Source organism: Melospiza melodia, chromosome 24 (genome assembly GCF_035770615.1).
Source record: "Melospiza melodia melodia isolate bMelMel2 chromosome 24, bMelMel2.pri, whole genome shotgun sequence".
NCBI classification, from domain to species: domain Eukaryota; kingdom Metazoa; phylum Chordata; class Aves; order Passeriformes; family Passerellidae; genus Melospiza; species Melospiza melodia.
In genome coordinates this window covers 12,056,321-12,073,648 of record NC_086217.1, presented here as the reverse complement: position 1 = coordinate 12,073,648, position 17,328 = coordinate 12,056,321, and the positions used below count along the sequence as shown (strand labels likewise).

At 54.5% G+C, this 17,328-nt stretch overlaps 1 protein-coding gene across 2 annotated transcripts in view; it reads left to right on the top strand.

Annotated features, from left to right (window-relative positions):
• Positions 1–17,328, top strand: part of RPTOR (regulatory associated protein of MTOR complex 1) — a 102,308-nt gene that overhangs the window by 68,385 nt on the left and 16,595 nt on the right. For both annotated transcript variants that reach the window (XM_063176017.1, XM_063176018.1), the window contains 8 exons: positions 2,868–2,971; positions 3,752–3,926; positions 4,704–4,814; positions 9,670–9,775; positions 11,695–11,809; positions 12,221–12,345; positions 13,413–13,517; positions 15,568–15,615. In XM_063176017.1, the coding sequence (XP_063032087.1) occupies positions 2,868–2,971; positions 3,752–3,926; positions 4,704–4,814; positions 9,670–9,775; positions 11,695–11,809; positions 12,221–12,345; positions 13,413–13,517; positions 15,568–15,615 (889 nt within the window). The remainder of the gene's footprint in view (positions 1–2,867; positions 2,972–3,751; positions 3,927–4,703; positions 4,815–9,669; positions 9,776–11,694; positions 11,810–12,220; positions 12,346–13,412; positions 13,518–15,567; positions 15,616–17,328) is intronic.

Below are 17,328 nucleotides of genomic sequence, written 5' to 3'. Positions count from 1 at the left end.
GAGACAGGGGTACAACAAATGACAGGCTGGAGGTGCCAAACGAGGGCAAGAAGGAAAGGAAAGGGTGGAAAATTTCCCTCACTCTGCTCTAGATGCATGAAACTGTTTAAGTTCTGTGTTTGGAAGGCTCTCTGCAATATGAGATGTTGCTCCTGCTGTTAAAAGGGACATAAAGAGGAAGCAGATCTGCTTTTCTTGACCCAAATGCGTTCTCAGGAGTTGCTCCCTGGCCAGTGGAGGGGTGGGTCAGTGTCAGCACTGGTGTCCACGCTGCTGTGCCAGCAGGAGCTGTGACCATTGTGCTGTCACATCCCTGGGGAGGGTTCTGTGCTGGCTCTGGCACGGGAGGGCCTGGCTGTGCTGTGCTGACCCAAACCCAGAGCTCTGGGGCTCTGCATCTCACCCTGCACGGCTGGGCCAGCTGCTCTGCCCCTGCTTCCTAAGGCAACAGCTCTTCCAGCAGCCTTGGAAAACAGGAAGCATTCCCACTGACAAGGGCTGGATCTGGGGATGCTTCAGGGAACAAAAGTGTTTGTTCTCCTTTGCCTTAGCCCCAAGTGCCCTAAGGACAGCGTCGCTCCTGGGTCGTGCTGTGCATGTGGGGGCTTTGCTTTGGCCAGCACCACCCGCCTTGGGTGGCTTCTAACGAGGCTTTGTGATGGAACCAGACCCCCAAACACAGCAAACATGCTGTGAGCTGTGGGCATCCACAGCACAGGGGGCTGTGAGGCTCAGACCCTGCCCTGGCCATTCCTGGTGCTGTTCTGTGCAGTGAGCAGTGCCGTGGGACCTCGAGAGCTCGAGGCTCTGTGGGAGCTTCTAACGAGGCTTTGTGATGAAAAGAAACCCCCAAATACAACAAACAGGCTGTGAGCTGCTCAGCACAGGGGGCTGTGAGGCTCAGACCCTGCCCTGGCTGTTCCCAGTCCCATTCTGGCCATGCCATGAGCAGTGCTGCGGGAGCGCGAGAGCTCGAGGCTCTGTGGGAGCTCAGGCAGGAGCTGGCCAGTGTCTGCTGCAAATCAGTGACAATTAAATCCTTGCTAAGTGTGTCCTGAGACCTCTCCTTCGTGCTGCTGGAGCTTGCTGGATGTGGAAGGGAGCTCTGGACGTGGGCACTGCTCCTCCCCGGTGTGTGCATTGCTGCCCACTCAGGGGCTGAATTTTACCAGTGAATGCAAACAAAAATTGTTTTCCTTGCTTAAACAAAAATACTGCCTCAGGTGATGTAAAACACTTGAATGTTCCAGGGGTTTCATATTTTGGTTTAATTACTGTAAAATTCAGGGAAGGAGGGGCTTTATTTTGGAGCTGGGCCAGCTCAGGTTTTCTTCCATTGGCAGAGCTGAGCAGAGCCCAGCTCAGGTCTGGGGGGCCTGGCTGGGGCTGGGGGCTTCAGTGGCAAACTCTTCGTGGGGTTCCACATCTGGAGAGTGCTGGGGGACTGAAGATTGCAGAGCCATGGAATGGTTTGGTGGGAAGGGACCTTAAAGCCCATCCTAGGGCAGGGACACCCCCGCTGTCCCAGGGTGCTCCCAGCCCTGTCCAGCCTGGCCTTGGGCACTGCCAGGGATCCAGGGGCAGCCCCAGCTGCTCTGGGCACCTGTGCCAGGGCCTGCCCACCCTCCCAGGACAGAGTTTCTCCTGACTGTCCCATCCCAGCCCCTCTGCAGACATCCAAAGTGACACTTTGCTGTGTCACCTGCTCCAGCTGGCCCTGCCCTGGCAGGGGTGTGACCTGGGTGATGTGCAGAGGTCCCTCCCGGGCCCAGTGCTCTGTGATTGTGTGATTGCAGTTCTCAAAGGAGAGCAGCGTGTCCTGCTCAGGATTTTCCTGGAAACAGGGCTGTGGGTCTGTTCCTCCAGAAGGGCTCAGGGCTGTGCTGGGTGTGAGCAGCCGGTGTGTGGGCAGCCCGGGCGTGCAGCCTTCCTGCAGGAGCTGCTGCTGCTCTGTTCCCCGGCCTCATTAGGCACTGCTGGGCCCCTCCCAGCCTGTGCTGCCCTGCCTTTGGTGGTGATGGTGCACATGGGAATGGAGCAGCCCCCCTTCCCGGCCTGAGCCTTGGAAAACGCCCAGCCCTGCTTTTGTGAGCACCGAAACAAACAGCAAGGGCCCAGGCCTCAGTGTGGGCCTCCAGAGACTTGCTGAAATCAAAAAATAGTAAGAGGAAGGTTTGCTTCAGCCCAGGCTGCTCTGTCCAGGTGTTTTTAATGGAAAGCTTGAGGCTGAATCACAGAATCATTTAGGCTGGAAAAGCCCTCTGAGCCCATCCAGTCCAAGCATTCCCTCAGCACTGCCAGGGCCACCATGACCATGTCCCCAAGTGCCACATCCCTGTTAAATCCCTCCAGGGGTGGGGACTCCAGCACTGCCCTGGGCTGGAGAGCCCTTCCAGGGAAGGAATCTTGCCCAATGTCCAACCTGACCCTCCCCTAGCACAACTTGAGGCCGTTTCCTCTTGCCCTGTTGTCCCCTGGGAGCAGAGCCCAGCTGCCCTCTCCTGTCAGGGCATTGTGCAGAGCCAGATCCCCCTGAGCCTCCTTTCCTCCAGGCTCAGAACGTGCTTTATGATTAATGGTCACGGTGTGAGGGCCAGCCTGGTGGCTGTGGGGGCACTGAGGGGGCCCAGGCTGTGCCCCTGCCCTGTGTTTGGGGTGCAGGGCAGGTCCTGGCTGCAGCCAGAGGCACTCTGGGCTAATGCTCCTGCCCGAGCCAGCAGTGGGAGCAGCTGGTGCTGGGGGCAGCCTGGGGGCTTTGTTCCGCCCCCCGGCCATAGGGAGCTCCCTCCCTGCCCTGGGTGTGCCAGGGCTGTACCAGGGCCGTGCCGGGCCGTGCCAGCTGCTCAGGCCCCCTGTGTTCTCCCCAGGCCACGGTGAACGCTCGCCCCCAGCGCATCCTGGACACCTCCTCGCTGACCCAGTCGGCCCCTGCCAGCCCCACCAACAAGGGCATGCACATCCACCAAGTGGGGTAAGTGCAGCCCGGCCTTCCAGCACCTTCTGGGGCTGGGCTGGGTGCTCCCTGCCCTGCCCCATCCCGGGAGCTGCCCCGGGACTGGGAATTGGGAATGAGGTGTCCAGGAGGGAAAGCTCTGGGAAAAGGGGGGAGTTTCTGCCTGTTTTCCTTTAGGGCAAAGAGTAACAAGCCCACTGGGTACCAGCTGAACTGAAAGGAGGAGCTGCTGCTTGGCTGCTTTCACCTTCCCTGAGCTGTGGTGCCCAAATTCCCAGTGACGTCTGAGCTGTGCCTGCTGCACTTGGAGCTGATAAAAGCTGGGGTTAACTGATGGACAAATCACCTGCCTGAGCTGCAGGGAAACAGAGAGTGCTGGGGGCAAAGTGGGGGCTGAGAATGGGAATATTGCCCAAAACACCTCTCCAAGAGAAAACAGCACACGTTAGATCTGCTGGTTCCATACCCAGTGTGCACCAGTGAGATGCCAACAGAGGGCCCAGCTTAAATTCAAATGGTTTCGAATGGTTTTGAATTCAGTCCCTGGTCAGGGTGACTTAGGTCAGGCATCACAGATTCCCAGAACATTGAGGTTCATCCCCTCAGGGTGCAGCTGGCACAGACAGAGTTCTCTCTTGGTTTGGGGTGGGTTTGGCCTTTGGAGCTGTGATGTTTCTGCAGAGGAGGCACCGCAGCGAAACACAAACCTTGTGAGGAGGAAACAAAGTGAAAATGACATAATGCACAGCAAATCTCATGCGCAGCGATACCCAAAGCCTGTCCCTGCTCTGTCCTCAGAGGGTCCCCTCCCACCACGAGCACCAGCAGCTCCAGCCTGACCAACGAGGTGCCCAAGCCGGCGGTGAGCCGGGAGCTGCAGCGCCCCAGCGTCACCAACGTGGGCGTCCAATACACCCCCCACTCCCACCAGTTCCCCAGGACAAGGAAAATGTTCGACAAAGGCCCAGAGCAGGTAAGGAGGCTGCTCTGACAGCCTCTCCCCACTGGGGTTTGTCCCACTTTCTGCTTGTTGTGGTTTATTTCTGTGCATCCCTCGTTTGCTTCCAGCTGCTGCTAATCCAGGTTGGCTGCCTCTAAGCAGCCAAATAAAAATTGATTAATTTATTTTCTTCAGGATAAATTGTGTTTAACAGCTTTTGATAGGGCATTATTCACTTCTGCCACTAAGCAGTGTGTGTAATCAGAGTCCATGGCTTAGTGCTCTGTAAACATTCGTGTGCCTGAGTGACACCCCAGAGGCAGATCCCTGCCCTCAGGGCTCTCCAGCCCCAGCAGCAGCAACACCTTCCTTCTCTGGGCTTTGGCAGCACCAGGATTGTATTTCTGAAAGCTGAAACCTGAGGGAGAGGAGCAGCTTTTCCCTTTTCCCTTGGGGTGTCCTGTGCTGTGAGACAGACACTCATCCACCTTGGCACCAGCTGTGTCTGGATCCTGAGTCATCCTCACTGCTTCCCACACCCCGTCCCTGGGACAGAACTGCTGCTGGGACCTGCCTGAGGTGCCATGGGGCTGCTCCAGCCCAGATCCTGCAGCTGAGGGAGCGTGCACCTTTGCAAGGAGTGACCATAACCCTGACCAGATGTGCAGAGTGACCATAACCCCAGTCCCAGAGCTGGGTGTGCACAGTTCCCTGTCCTGGGCAGTGTGTTTGAGGGCTTGGTGCCTGTCTGGGGCAGGGGGTGTCCCTGGGGTGTCCCTGCAGGGGCTGAGCCCTGTCCCCTCCCCACAGACAGCTGATGATGCTGATGATGCCGTGGGACACAAGAGCTTCATCTCGGCCGCGGTGCAGACGGGGTTCTGCGACTGGAGCGCCAAGTACTTCGCCCAGCCCGTGATGAAGGTAACCCTGCTGAGCCCTGCCAGCCCTGCCCTGCCTCCCTTCCCTTCCTGGGGAGGCAGAGGAGTGGATCTCCTTCCATCCTGCTGCTCCTGTCAGTGACAGTGAGCAGAGTGTCAGGAAAGTTAATCCACAAACAGCAGAGGTTTATGTCCAAAAGGAGACAGAGGAGTCCTTTGACTTTATTCCAATAAAGGGAAAGGCCATGGGGCCTTTCCCCTGGGGTCTCTCCAATTTTTGGAGCACGCAGCCTCCTTTTTAGCCCAATTTCCCAACCACATTTCCCTTCTTTCTTTCCCCATTTCTGAGATGCTTGAGAGGTTCAGACTTCCCAAAACACCTCACACCAAAGATTCCCCTCTAATGTACAACCTTCCCTTTTAATTTTTAATTCTTGTGGAATTCAGGGTTTTTTATTCCCCATTGTTTCTTTCATCTTTCAATGCCTAATTTCATTTATCAGCAACCCTAAAGTTTATTTGTACAAGCAAATACCTTTTTCCATTCATCAATCAGTGGGATCCTTCCCACTGTTTCTTTTATCTCCCAGTGCTGGTTTTATCTATGTTTGTAAAGACAAATATGCCATTCCTCTCAAGAGGGAGCACAAGGGTCGCTGAGGGTGGGACAGGTAGAGCCCATGGGGGGGAAAACTCAGCTCCCCATGGAGCACAGCCCACAAAAACCAAAGGAATGAGGAGAGGTTCTGTGTCAGACCCCCAGCTTTGCATGGCTGCACTGCAGAGTTGTTAATCTGAAATGCTGTGCTTCTCTGCGTATAGAACATTGCATTATGGCTAAAATGAATTGGTTTTTAAAGTAAATAAATGGAATAATGAAGGCCCTATTTCCCAGGAAGGGCAGCGAGAGGCAGGACAGTGAGAGATGCTGTTTTCTCTCTGAGCTGGCTGTGGTAGAAGAGGCAGAGCAGTGGTGGGGAGGCTGCCCTGGGGCAGGACAGACCCTCTGCCCCCCTCGGGTGGGGTTTGGGAGCTGTGCTCTGCTCCAACATTGACACCTTTAACTCACACAGGAGAAAATGAGAACGGCTGCATGCCCAGAGTGCCTGGGGAGGCTTGGGGTGCATTATTGTTGGGGTTTCAAGTCTAAAATAATGTAAGAATTTGTGTTAAAGCAAAGAATAAGGGTGATAATGACAAATTTACATCCAGGTCTCTTTAGAAGTGATTTGTTTGGGTAACTAAATTCTCTCTGTGTGAAGTGAGAGAGAAACTGAAACCTTGTTCCAGGAAAAACTCAAACCAGAGCTCTTAAGAGATGGGCAAAGATATCAGTGACTGGAAGGAGAAGCTGTTAAATTCCCAGAATGTTTTAGCTGCTAAATTCCCAGAATGTCTCATTCAGCCAGAGCTCAGGTTTCAGGTTCAAGTATGAAACAGAAGGAGCAGTAAATCTCCCTCATTAAAGGCAGCTTCCAGGTGCTCTGGGAGTCCCAGGGAGCCCAGAGGTGTCAGGGCTTGGCGCTGCATCTCTGGCATGGAGGGGTTGCCGTGGGCAGGGCCGGTGCCAGGCTCCATCAGTGCCCTCGCAGGGTGTTTGTGTCCCGGCAGTGCTGCTGAGATAATGGGGAAATGGTTTTAGTGCTGCCTGCTCTGGGGGGCTGAGCCATCGCCGCAGAGCTTCAGCTGCTGGCCTGCGATAATTGCCCGGGTTTAGGGCTGTCAGAGCAGGGCAGGCTCTGGATTTCCAGAGGGAATCGCCAGGGAAGCGCTGCCTGACACTTCCTGAGCTGCTGGGGAATTCTGAAATTCCCAGTTCTGAAATTCCCTCTCTGCTGAAACCACCCGGGAATTCCTCAGGGCACATCTAGGCTGTGGGGCTGAGCTGGCCAAGCTTCCACCTGGGCTTCTTCTCCCCTGTGAAATTCTGAAATTCTCTCTCTGCTGAGCCACCCGGTAATTCCTCAGGGCACATCTGGGCCGTGGGGCTGGGCTGCCTGGCCGAGCTTCCACCAGGGCATCTTCTCCCCAAGATGAGCTTCAGAGCCTTGATTCAACCCAGACCAGGGCACAGGAGGAGGAAGATGATGTCTGAGCTCTTAGTTCTTATTAAAACCATTTGTCTGCTCCCTAAGAAACCTCTTCCCAGGGAAGAGGGGGGTCTTTATTAATAGAATAAATCAGATTAGGCAGCCAGGCACGGGCAGGGGCAGTGGGGACATGGGGAGCTCTGTGGAGGAGTGGCTTTACTACTGCTTCCTGCACATTAAATAGACTAAATTGCTTCGGGGGAGGCAATAAAGAACGTGGAGCATTCCTGTACTAATTCACAGCAGCCAGGGAGAGGAGAGGCATGGGAAGGGGAATTTCTGCTCTGTGTGTCCCAGGGAGGGGAGCAGGGCACAGCCCTGGCTCTGGAGGAGCTCCTGAGCTGGGAATTCCAGCTGGTGAGTTCTGGGTGAAGCTTGGAGAGCACAAAATTTGTGTTTTCTAATGACACAAGGGAGAGCATTGATCTCCCTGTTGCTTCTACAGTGTTGGAAGGCCAAGGAGAGGGAGTTTCCTGCAGGTGTTCCCTGTCCTGACAGGGGATTGTGGCTGATTTTGGGGCTGGGCTGGCTGCTCTGTGTGCAGGCACTGCAGAGTTTCTCTCTGAGAACTTTCCCTGGGGTTTCTTGGCTGGAAGTCAGGAGTGACAGCTCGGGTGTGCCTGAGTTTCCATGGAGTCCCTGTTCCTGCAGCAACAGGGAACAGTCCTGCCTGGTGGCTGCTGCCTTTTGGGAGCTTCAGCCTCAGGAAAAAGGCAGAGAGAGAAGAGCACCAAGTGCTGATGGAGAAATGACATTGATGCTTCATTCCAGCCGTTCCTTTGGAGCTGCTGCCTGCCTTCATAAACAGGGAAAGACAAGACAACTGTTCCTGTAATGAATAAACATAAAATGACTGTGAGTGCATCTTTAGTCATATTTAATTGATGAATTTAGTTTTGCTTCATGGACCTTGCCCTGAGAATGCTCTCACTGGAAAGACTGAGGGATTAATTTCCAGTGTAAATCAGGGGCCCTGTTTCAAGCCATCACTCCAGGTTTGATTTATTGATTATCTAATCAAATGAACGGAGGGAGGAAAAGCTGCACTGGAAATGCTCCCTGTGCCAGGAGGAGCAGGTCCCTGCCCAGCTCTGGTTTCTGCAGAAGCTTTTGCTCTTCCTGCAGCCCCTGGTGGCTCAGGGCTGTGCTGGGAGCCACGGGGTGCAGGAAAGCCTCGGTGCCAGCTGTCAGGAAGTCCCGAGGCAGGGAGAGCAGAGCCAGCATCTGTTGTTTGCAGGGCTGGCAGAACATGCAGGCAGGAGCTGGGAAGGATCCTGGAAGGTGAGAATTACATAAGCAGCCCTCCCTGCTCAGTCCTGCCGGGGCTGCTGCACTCTGCCTTGGCCCTGGGTGCTGGGAGAGGAGGGGGATCCTGCCCTGCTGCAGGGATGGGGGCCAGGGAGAGCTGCACTGACCTCTGGGGCTCGTGCCAAGGGCCCCCTGCTCCCCTCCTGGCTCCCACCGAGCTCAGAGAGGGAAACCTCTGCCGGGAGGGTGCAGCAGCTGCTCCCTGCATGGGGGAAGGATCAGCCATGGTCCCCATCCTGCGGCTGGAGCGTGGCCAGAGCTGGCCTTGGTGTTCCCATGGATCCTCCCTCCCTCCTGGCAGGATTGTCCCCAGAGCCATACAGGTGGGTGGGTGTGGGGGCCAGGACAGCCCTCACCTGCCCGCTCTTAGCCTGCCCTGCTGTGCCAAGGCTCTTTCTTGGGCTTGCTTTAATTTATTCCCAGAGAAGCTGGGTTTTCATTAAGGTGTAGGTGTCATCTCTCCCCTCTCAAATTCCTTTGATGTATTTTAGCTCAGGTTTGTTTATTGCTTTTCATTAGGGGTCGTTTGTCATTGCTTGTCTAATAGGTGTTGTGCTGAAATGAAGTGCTTTTTTCTTTGCCAGGAGGAAAAGTGGAGGGTGGGCTTCTTATTTTTTATTTATTTTACAGAAGCAGAAGTCCAACTCAGTAGCAGTAGTTTTCCAAAGGATAGCATTGTTTGAAGGCAGTGTTTGTAATAGTGACAGATGATTTAAGGACTTTCTTACAGGGTTTTTTGTGGGGAATTTGTCTTCCTTCTCCAAGAGTTACTCCTTTGGAGCAGCCAGCACCAAAGGAAGCTGGATCAGAACCCTGTGGCTCAGCTCCTTAATTGATCCAAGGATGGTTCTGGAGAAGGGAATCTTGGATAATTTTTAAAGTATGAAAAACACCTCATACATAGCTCCTGCCATGGTTTGGGGTGAGATCTCAGGAGCTGATTCCTGAATAAGGTGGGAATAGCCATGGTGGGAGCTGCACTGGGGCTGGCCCCGTGCCTGGAGCACAGGTTTTGTAGGGGAGCCATGGAGTGCTGAAACCTGGAGCTGTGGGTGTGGATAAATATCATCAAATGGCTCAGGGTGGCTGTGACTGCAGGGCCACTCTCCAGTTTCAGGGGGAGTTTTGTGTATAACCAAAGCCAGGTGACACAGGGGCATCGTTTTCAGACCAGGGAACCAGAACAGGGCTGTTCCTGCTAAATGGTGGTGGGAACCTGAACGTCCCGGGGATTTGGGAGTGTGGCCATGCCCTGCTCGGCCAGCAGCCCTTGATTAGCAGGAAAAGAAAAATTTCAGTGTGTTCTGAGCTGGCTGCACAGGGCTGGGCTCCCTCTTTGATCTCGGCTTGCTGCGTGATGCTGAGGAGTGCGGGGAGAGGAATCTGTGCTGTACCCAGACCAGACCCACAGCGCTCAGAGGGGACAGGAGGGACGGTGCCATCACCCAGCCAGCTCCTGGAGGGTCACAGCTCCTGTGTGTGTGTGTCCCTGTGCTGCAGATCCCCGAGGAGCACGACCTGGAGAGCCAGATCCGCAAGGAGCGGGAGTGGCGCTTCCTGCGCAACGCGCGCGTCAGGAAACAGGCGCAGAAGATCATCCAGAAGGGTGAGTGCTGGGGCTGGGAGCCCCAGTCAGCCCTGGGCCCAATTGGGGATGGCCCCCTGCAGCCCCTCAGCTGGTGAGAGCAAGGCAGATGCTGCTGCTGCAGGTGTTTCTTACCTGCTGCAGGTGTTCCCTGCTGCTGCTGCAGGTGTTCTGCTCCTGCAGGTGTGTCCCAGCTCCTCCTGCTGCAGGTGTTCCCCTGGTGCTCCTGCAGGTGTTTCCCACCTCCTGCAGGTGTTTCCCACCTCCTGCAGGTGTTCCCAGCTGCTGCTGCTGCAGGTGTTCCCATCTCCTGCAGGTGTTCCCTGCTCCTGCAGGTGTTTCCCACCTTCTGCAGGTGTTTCCCACCTTCTGTAGGTGTTTCCCACCTTCTGCAGGTGTTTCCCTGCTCTGCAGATGTTTCCATTTGCTGCCCCACCTCTCTGCTCTCAGCTGCTGGCTTTGGTCACCAGCTCAGCCTCTGCTTTTAAGGGGATGGAGGGTGCAATGCTGGAGGGTGAAATCCAGAGCTGCAGGCTCAGGGTTTGTGGGACAGACATGGTCAGGAGACACCTCAGGGATGTCTCTCGCCTTCCCTGCTCTGCTGAGCTCTGTGAGTGCTGGTTTGCCCCTTGCACCCCATTTTATTTGGGGTATTTGTGTGTGTGCTGCTCCCAACGTGCCCCAGGTCTGTGCTGCATCAGCAGGAGCTCCCCAGGAACCTGGGGCTGAATCTCTGGGGCTCTCTGAGGCAGCTTTGGGCTGGAATCCTCTCAGCACAGGAATTTATTCGAGTAAAGTGGAGCCTAATGAGGCTTCCTGAGGAATTTGCATTGCTCAGATTTCCCCTGCCCTGAGCAGCAGAGGCTGGGGAGCCTCAGTTCCAGCAGCTCCTGGTGCCTCCCCAGGGCATTCCCAGAGCAGGGCTGGGGGCTGCTCCTCCCAGGGATGCTCCTGGAGGCACACAGGGCTGCAAACCCCAGTGTGCTCAGGGGAAAGGGCCCAGGGCTCAGCCCTGTCACTGGGGGCTGCTCCTGGGAGTGCAGTGTGGAGCTTCACACCAGGAATCTGCAGAATATCATCAGCCAGAGAAATGCAGCAATGATCCCAGAGCCCAGGAGATGGCCTGGGAGATCTGATGGAATACAAAGAAGGGGATTTTTCATGCTTGCCTGGAGAAGTTAAATCTCTTTCTAGACAGTGTTCATATTTGGTTGCTTGACCTGAGTGCCTGAAATGCCACTATTCATTAAAAAAATAATGAAAACGTGAAATATTAAAAAGAATTAAAATAGACTCACAAGCTTTTAATGAAAATTAGATTCAATGGATGCATTCTAAAACAAACTCGGGTTGAATGGATGTCTCCTGGGTTTAGGGGTTTGTGTGATGAATTCAGAGAGTGCCAGAACCCAGCAGTGCTGGGGTCCCTGCACTGTTCGTGAATAGCAAACTGCTCTGAAGACAAGATAGGAAAAGTCTTTACCCATCATTTTAAGGTCTCCATGGAAAATACATTTTTCATTTGCAAATTAACCTAAAATTTAAGGGGACTCAAATGGAAGGTTAAATAAATAATCCACAAGCTACAGTGAAATGCTGTATCTTAAACTGAAAAAAAAAAAAAAAAAAAAAAGGCATTTAGTTTGTATTTTAGGTAAATGGTGTTGGTTTTTCCCTGCACACAAACTGGCATTTCCCTGGGTGTGGCTGGGCTTTTCTCTTTGCTTGCAGCGTGTGACAAACCCTCTTTGAAGGATGAAGGGTCTGTCACCACAGTTCTTGGTTTATGCCTCAAGGGCTGAGACAATTTGGGGTCTGAGGAACCCCTGGGAGGGCTGGGGAGGGTTCCTGGTGGGAACTGGGGTGAGTTCCTGGTGGCACTGGGAGCTGGGGCTCTGCAGAGCATTCCTGGTGTGAGCTGAGCTGCTGCTGTCCCTCAGGCATCTCCCGGCTGGACGATCAGATCTTCCTCAACAGGAACCCAGGCGTGCCCTCCGTGGTGAAATTCCACCCCTTCACCCCCTGCATCGCCGTGGCTGACAAGGACAGCATCTGGTGAGGGCTGGGGACGTGGGACAGCAGCTCTGAGGGCTGGGAGTCACAGCAGGGACAGCTGTGCCCCTGTCCTGGCTCTCTCAGCAGCTGGAGGTGTTGAGATCCTGCCCTGGCAGGGTGGGCAGGCCCTGGCACAGGTGCCCAGAGCTGCCCCTGGATCCCTGGCAGTGCCCAAGGCCAGGCTGGACACTGGGGATTGGACACCCTGGGACAGTTGGGGTGTCCCTGCCATGGCAGGGGTGACACTGGGTGGGCTTTGAGGTCATTCCAATCCAAACCATTCCATGATTCTGTGATGTGTTATTAATCCAACCATGCCAAACTGCAAAGGAGACATCCCAGACTGGGTAAGGAGTGCATCTCTACAGCTGGCACAGAGAACTGGAAGCTTAGTGTTTGTTCCTCCCACAGCTTCTGGGACTGGGAGAAAGGGGAGAAGCTGGATTACTTCCACAACGGGAACCCCCGGTACACGCGGATCACGGCCATGGAGTACCTGAACGGGCAGGACTGCTCCCTGCTGCTCACTGCCACAGGTGAGGGACACTCTGTACAGCACACGGTGTCCCACGGGGGGCTGGGGACACTGCAGGATCTTCCTGGCAGTGCTGAAAACCTCTCAAGCAGAGTTTCCAAGGACTGACCAGTCCAACACTTGCTGAAGCCATTCCCACCTGAGTCTCTTGCCTGTCACTGCAAGGCTGTGCTCACCCCTGCTGTGGCACACCTGGGGAAAGGTGGTTTCAGCTGGGGAAAGGTGGTTTCAGCTGGATAAAGGTAATTTCAGCTGGATGAAGGTGATTTCACTGGATAAAGCTGCTGCCTAGAGCTGAAAATGCAGCAGCAAAGCACAGGAGCTGCGGTTCTGTTCCTTGAGCAGGCAGGGCTCAGCCTCAGCACCAAAGCCCCCGGGTGGTTCTGGGTCTCCCTCCAGTCCCTGTCTCACCTGGGCAGGGGCTGCAGGAGGAGATGTTGGCCAGAGGCTCTGCAGAGCTGTGAGTCAGATCTGCTCCTCTCCCAAGGAACCATTCCAACCTGGCACTCAGAGTGTTTTCAGCAGCTCCTCCTGCTCAGCTGCACAGGTTGGGTGGAATTAAGGGAGGGGGAAGGGGAGCTGAGAGAGCTTTCAGGACATATTTCTTTCAATTTATTGATTCTTAGCACAAAAGTTTCACAGATGGGGAGCAAATTGAAAAAAATACACAATGTTCTTGAAAGATTTGCTGCTGATGGGCTGGGCCTTGATGCTGCTGCCTCTGTGGGGCTGTTCTGTGTTGAGTGGGTACTTGTGTGGCCCTCGGCACCAATCCAGAGATGAATCCTGCAGAAAATGAATGTCAAGGAAATGGAGGGACTCTGAATGTCAGGTGTTGTTCAAGGGAGGAGAAAAGCTCTTCCAGAACAGCTCCAGCAGAACAAAGCCTGAGGTTCTGTGGATGTAAATTAGAGAGGGAAAACAACCCCAACAGAAAGTGTTCAAGTGACACTCTGGGCTTTGGGGTCTGTGTGACTTCAGCTCTGCTTCTGCTCTCCTTCCTGGAGCACAAGGGGCTGCAGCACCAGCAGTGACTTTGCTTTGTGTTCTTTCCCTGTGCTCCCCCAGACGATGGTGCCATCAGGGTGTGGAAGAACTTTGCAGACCTGGAGAAGAACCCAGAGATGGTGACAGCCTGGCAGGGGCTGTCAGACATGCTGCCAACCACACGAGGTGGGTGCCACTGAGCTTTCTGTGGGGGGAAAAGCTGAAAATCATCCTCGGTGCAGCTTCGTGGGTGGCACCTGTGACCTCCTTTAGCCCCAGCTCCCATTCTGGCTCCTGTTCTCCCCTGGTTATTGTGGGTCAGGAGGGGGCAGAGGGACGTGTGCTCTAAATCTGGCACGTGCAGAAGGACAGCACAGTGAGACATTGGCCTGCTTGGAGTGCCAGGAAAGCTGGGCACAAAAGGGTGTAAAAAGGAGCACTGGCATCCAGCCACACGTGGGATGAAGCCAGAAAAACAGTTGGTGTAACCCTGAAATCTGTTTTAGGACATTTCAGGAGGTTTTAGGATATTAAAGGAGGTTCTAGGATGTTAAAGGAGGTTTTAGGATGTTAAAGGATGTTTTGGGATATTAAGGGAGGTTTAGGATGTTAAAGGAGGTTCTGGGATATTAAAGGAGGTTCTGGGATATTAAGGGAGGTTTAGGATATTAAAGGAGGTTTTGGGATATTAAGGGAGGTTTAGGATATTAAAGGAGGTTTTGGGATATTAAGGGAGGTTTAGGATATTAAAGGAGGTTTTGGGATATTAAAGGAGGTTTAGGATGTTAAAGGAGGTTCTGGGATATTAAGGGAGGTTTAGGATATTAAAGGAGGTTCTGGGATATTAAAGGAGGTTTTAGGACATTAAAGGAGGTTTTGCAGCATTCCAGGAGCGGGTGTTCCTCCTTCCCAGACCCCACCAGGTGCTAATGCTGCAATTCTCTGTCACTTGAGCATTTCTAATCAAGGCTGCAGCTTTCCCTGGCTGTGCTGTGGCTCAATCAGGGATTGATGAGGAGGTGCTGAGGAGGCCCATGCTGTGCAGGAGGTCACATGGGATGACCACCATCATTCATCCTGACCTTAAACGCTGACAGTTCTCATTTCTGAGCTGATGTGTTCATGCCAGGAGCCTGACCCAGCCCTTCCAGCTCTTCAGTGCATTTCTCTGCTGAGAGAGCTCTGGGAGCTGCCTGCTTCCATCTGCCAGAACAGGGCTGGGGAAACTTTTCAATCTCTTCTCTTTAGGATTGGGTTTTTCCCCTTGGCTTTTCTTTCCTTTGTGGACTGAAGCAGTCTGGGGCCTGTTTTCTTTGCCTTGCACCTTCCCAGCACATTGGGCAGCAGAGCAGGACAGATCTGTTTGTGGAGAGAGAAATAAATGCAGCCACTTCAAAAGAGCCAAAGTGGAGCAGGTCCCTGTGGAGATGGATGAGAGCCCTCAGAGTCATCTGTGCCAAGCCCACAGCTGGTCCAGCTCTGCCTCACAGAACTCAGGATGCATTTTGGAGCTGCACAGCTCAGGAGTTTCACTGGAGTTTGTTTGCTCCACTATTGATTTCCTCCCTCCTCTCCCAGCTTCTCCCCTGTGCCACAATGTCACACTCACCTCTGAGCTGCACTTTGGAACAGCCAGAACTGGACTTTGGGGCCATTTCCACTCTCAGAGAAGGAGAGGGGAATGTGTAAAACCTGAATTCATCTTCTGGGAGGGGCAGCAGCCCAGGGCAGGCACAGAACTGGCACATCCAGGCACAGAACTGGCACAGAGCTGGCACAGGCAGGCACAGAACTGGCACATCCAGGCACAGAACTGGCACAGGCAGGCACAGAACTGGCATATCCATCTCCTCTGGGAGGGCAGAGCTGGGCTGGCACAGCTGCTTCCCTGCTGCCCTCCCAGCTCTGGGCACACAAACCCTGAGCCATCCAGCAGCCCCGAGCTCCCAGGATCTCCCTGTCTGTCTGTCTGTCTGTCCTGGCCCTGCTGGGAGCAGCCCCAGGCCCTGCAGGGCTCCTTGCTGTGTGCCTCTGCTGCCCTCCCAAAATTGCTGTGCTGCAGGGAGGGAGGGAGCCATGGGCTGCTCTGGCTGCTGCTGCTGCTTCTCTTTCACGTTCCTCCATTGGAGCTGCTGTTTCTGGTCCCTGTTTGGGGCTGGGCTCTGCTCTGGCTGGCCCTGAGCAGCGCCCCTGACCCTGTCTGTCTGTCTGTCTGTCTGTCTGTCTGTCTCCACAGGTCTGGCCCGCAGGGTGTCCATCTACCTGGACAGAAGCAAGCAGGGAGGTGAGTGCTGCTGTTCCCTGTGCTCATGGGGTGGACAGAGCTCTCTGGGGTAGCTGGGTGGGATTTGCTGTGCTTTGAGGGGTCTCTGGGTTCCTGTGGCTTTGGTGCCACCTGTGTCTTGCCCCGCCCTGTGCCTGTGCCCATGGGGATGCAGGATCTGTGCTCCCAGGGCAGGCACAGCCCTGCTGGGGCAGGGGAACCTTCCTCAGAGTCCTGTCAGCCTCTCTGAGCCCCCTCAGCCACAGGAGGTGGGGGGGATGTGGGAATCTCTGTTCTCCAGGGACATCCAAAGCATCCCTGGGCAGAAGGGTCTGGGAGGGAGGCTCCAAATGGAGCTGCTGTGGGGCTGGCTGGGGTTTATCCGTGAAGGTCCTGTGGAAAGGAGGTGCTGGGGTTTATTTGTGAAGGTCCTGTGGAAAGGAGGTGCTGGGGTTTATTTGTGAAGGTCCTGTGGAAAGGCTGGCTGGGGTTTATCCGTGAAGGTCCTGTGGAAAGGAGGTGCTGGGGTTTATTTGTGAAGGTCCTGTGGAAAGGAGGTGCTGGGGTTTATCCGTGAAGGTCCTGTGGAAAGGAGGTGCTGGGGTTTATTTGTGAAGGTCCTGTGGAAAGGAGGTGCTGGGGTTTATTTGTGAAGGTCCTGTGGAAAGGAGGTGCTGGGGTTTATCCGTGAAGGTCCTGTGGAAAGGAGGTGCTGGGGTTTATTTGTGAAGGTCCTGTGGAAAGGAGGTGCTGGGGTTTATTCGTGAAGGTCCTGTGGAAAGGAGGTGCTGGGGTTTATCCGTGAAGGTCCTGTGGAAAGGCTGGCTGGGGTTTATTTGTGAGGGTCCTGTGGAAAGGCTGGCTGGGGTTTATTTGTGAGGATCCCATGGAAAGGAGATGCTGGGGTTTATTTGTGAGGGTCCTGTGGAAAGGAGATGCTGGGGTTTATTTGTGAGGATCCCATGGAAAGGAGGTGCTGGGGTTTATTTGTGAGGGTCCTGTGGAAAGGAGATGCTGGGGTTTATCCGTGAAGGTCCTGTGGAAAGGAGGTGCTGGGGTTTATTTGTGAAGGTCCTGTGGAAAGGAGGTGCTGGGGTTTATTCGTGAAGGTCCTGTGGAAAGGAGGTGCTGGGGTTTATCCGTGAAGGTCCTGTGGAAAGGCTGGCTGGGGTTTATTTGTGAGGGTCCTGTGGAAAGGCTGGCTGGGGTTTATTTGTGAGGATCCCATGGAAAGGAGATGCTGGGGTTTATTTGTGAGGGTCCTGTGGAAAGGAGATGCTGGGGTTTATTTGTGAGGATCCCATGGAAAGGAGGTGCTGGGGTTTATTTGTGAGGGTCCTGTGGAAAGGAGATGCTGGGGTTTATCCGTGAAGGTCCTGTGGAAAGGCTGGCTGGGGTTTATTTGTGAAGGTCCTGTGTAAAGGAGGTGCTGGGGTTTATTCGTGAAGGTCCTGTGCCCAGCCCCAATCCTTCTGGGATTCTGGGACTGTGACAAATGTCACAAACCCCACTCTGCTGCACGGAGGGAAGGTGGGGGAGCCCCCAGCCTTGTCCCACAGGATCTGCAGGCTCTGTGAGGCTCTGGCTGCTGGCTGGGTCCCACGGGGGTGGGCAGCAGATGGTGGATGTGTCAGGGCATCCCTGGTGCCGGGGGTGTCACCTCAGGATGCTCATCAATGATTGATCTTTGCTGACTGATCAGGGCTGGCTGTGTCTGCACTGATTCATCAGCCA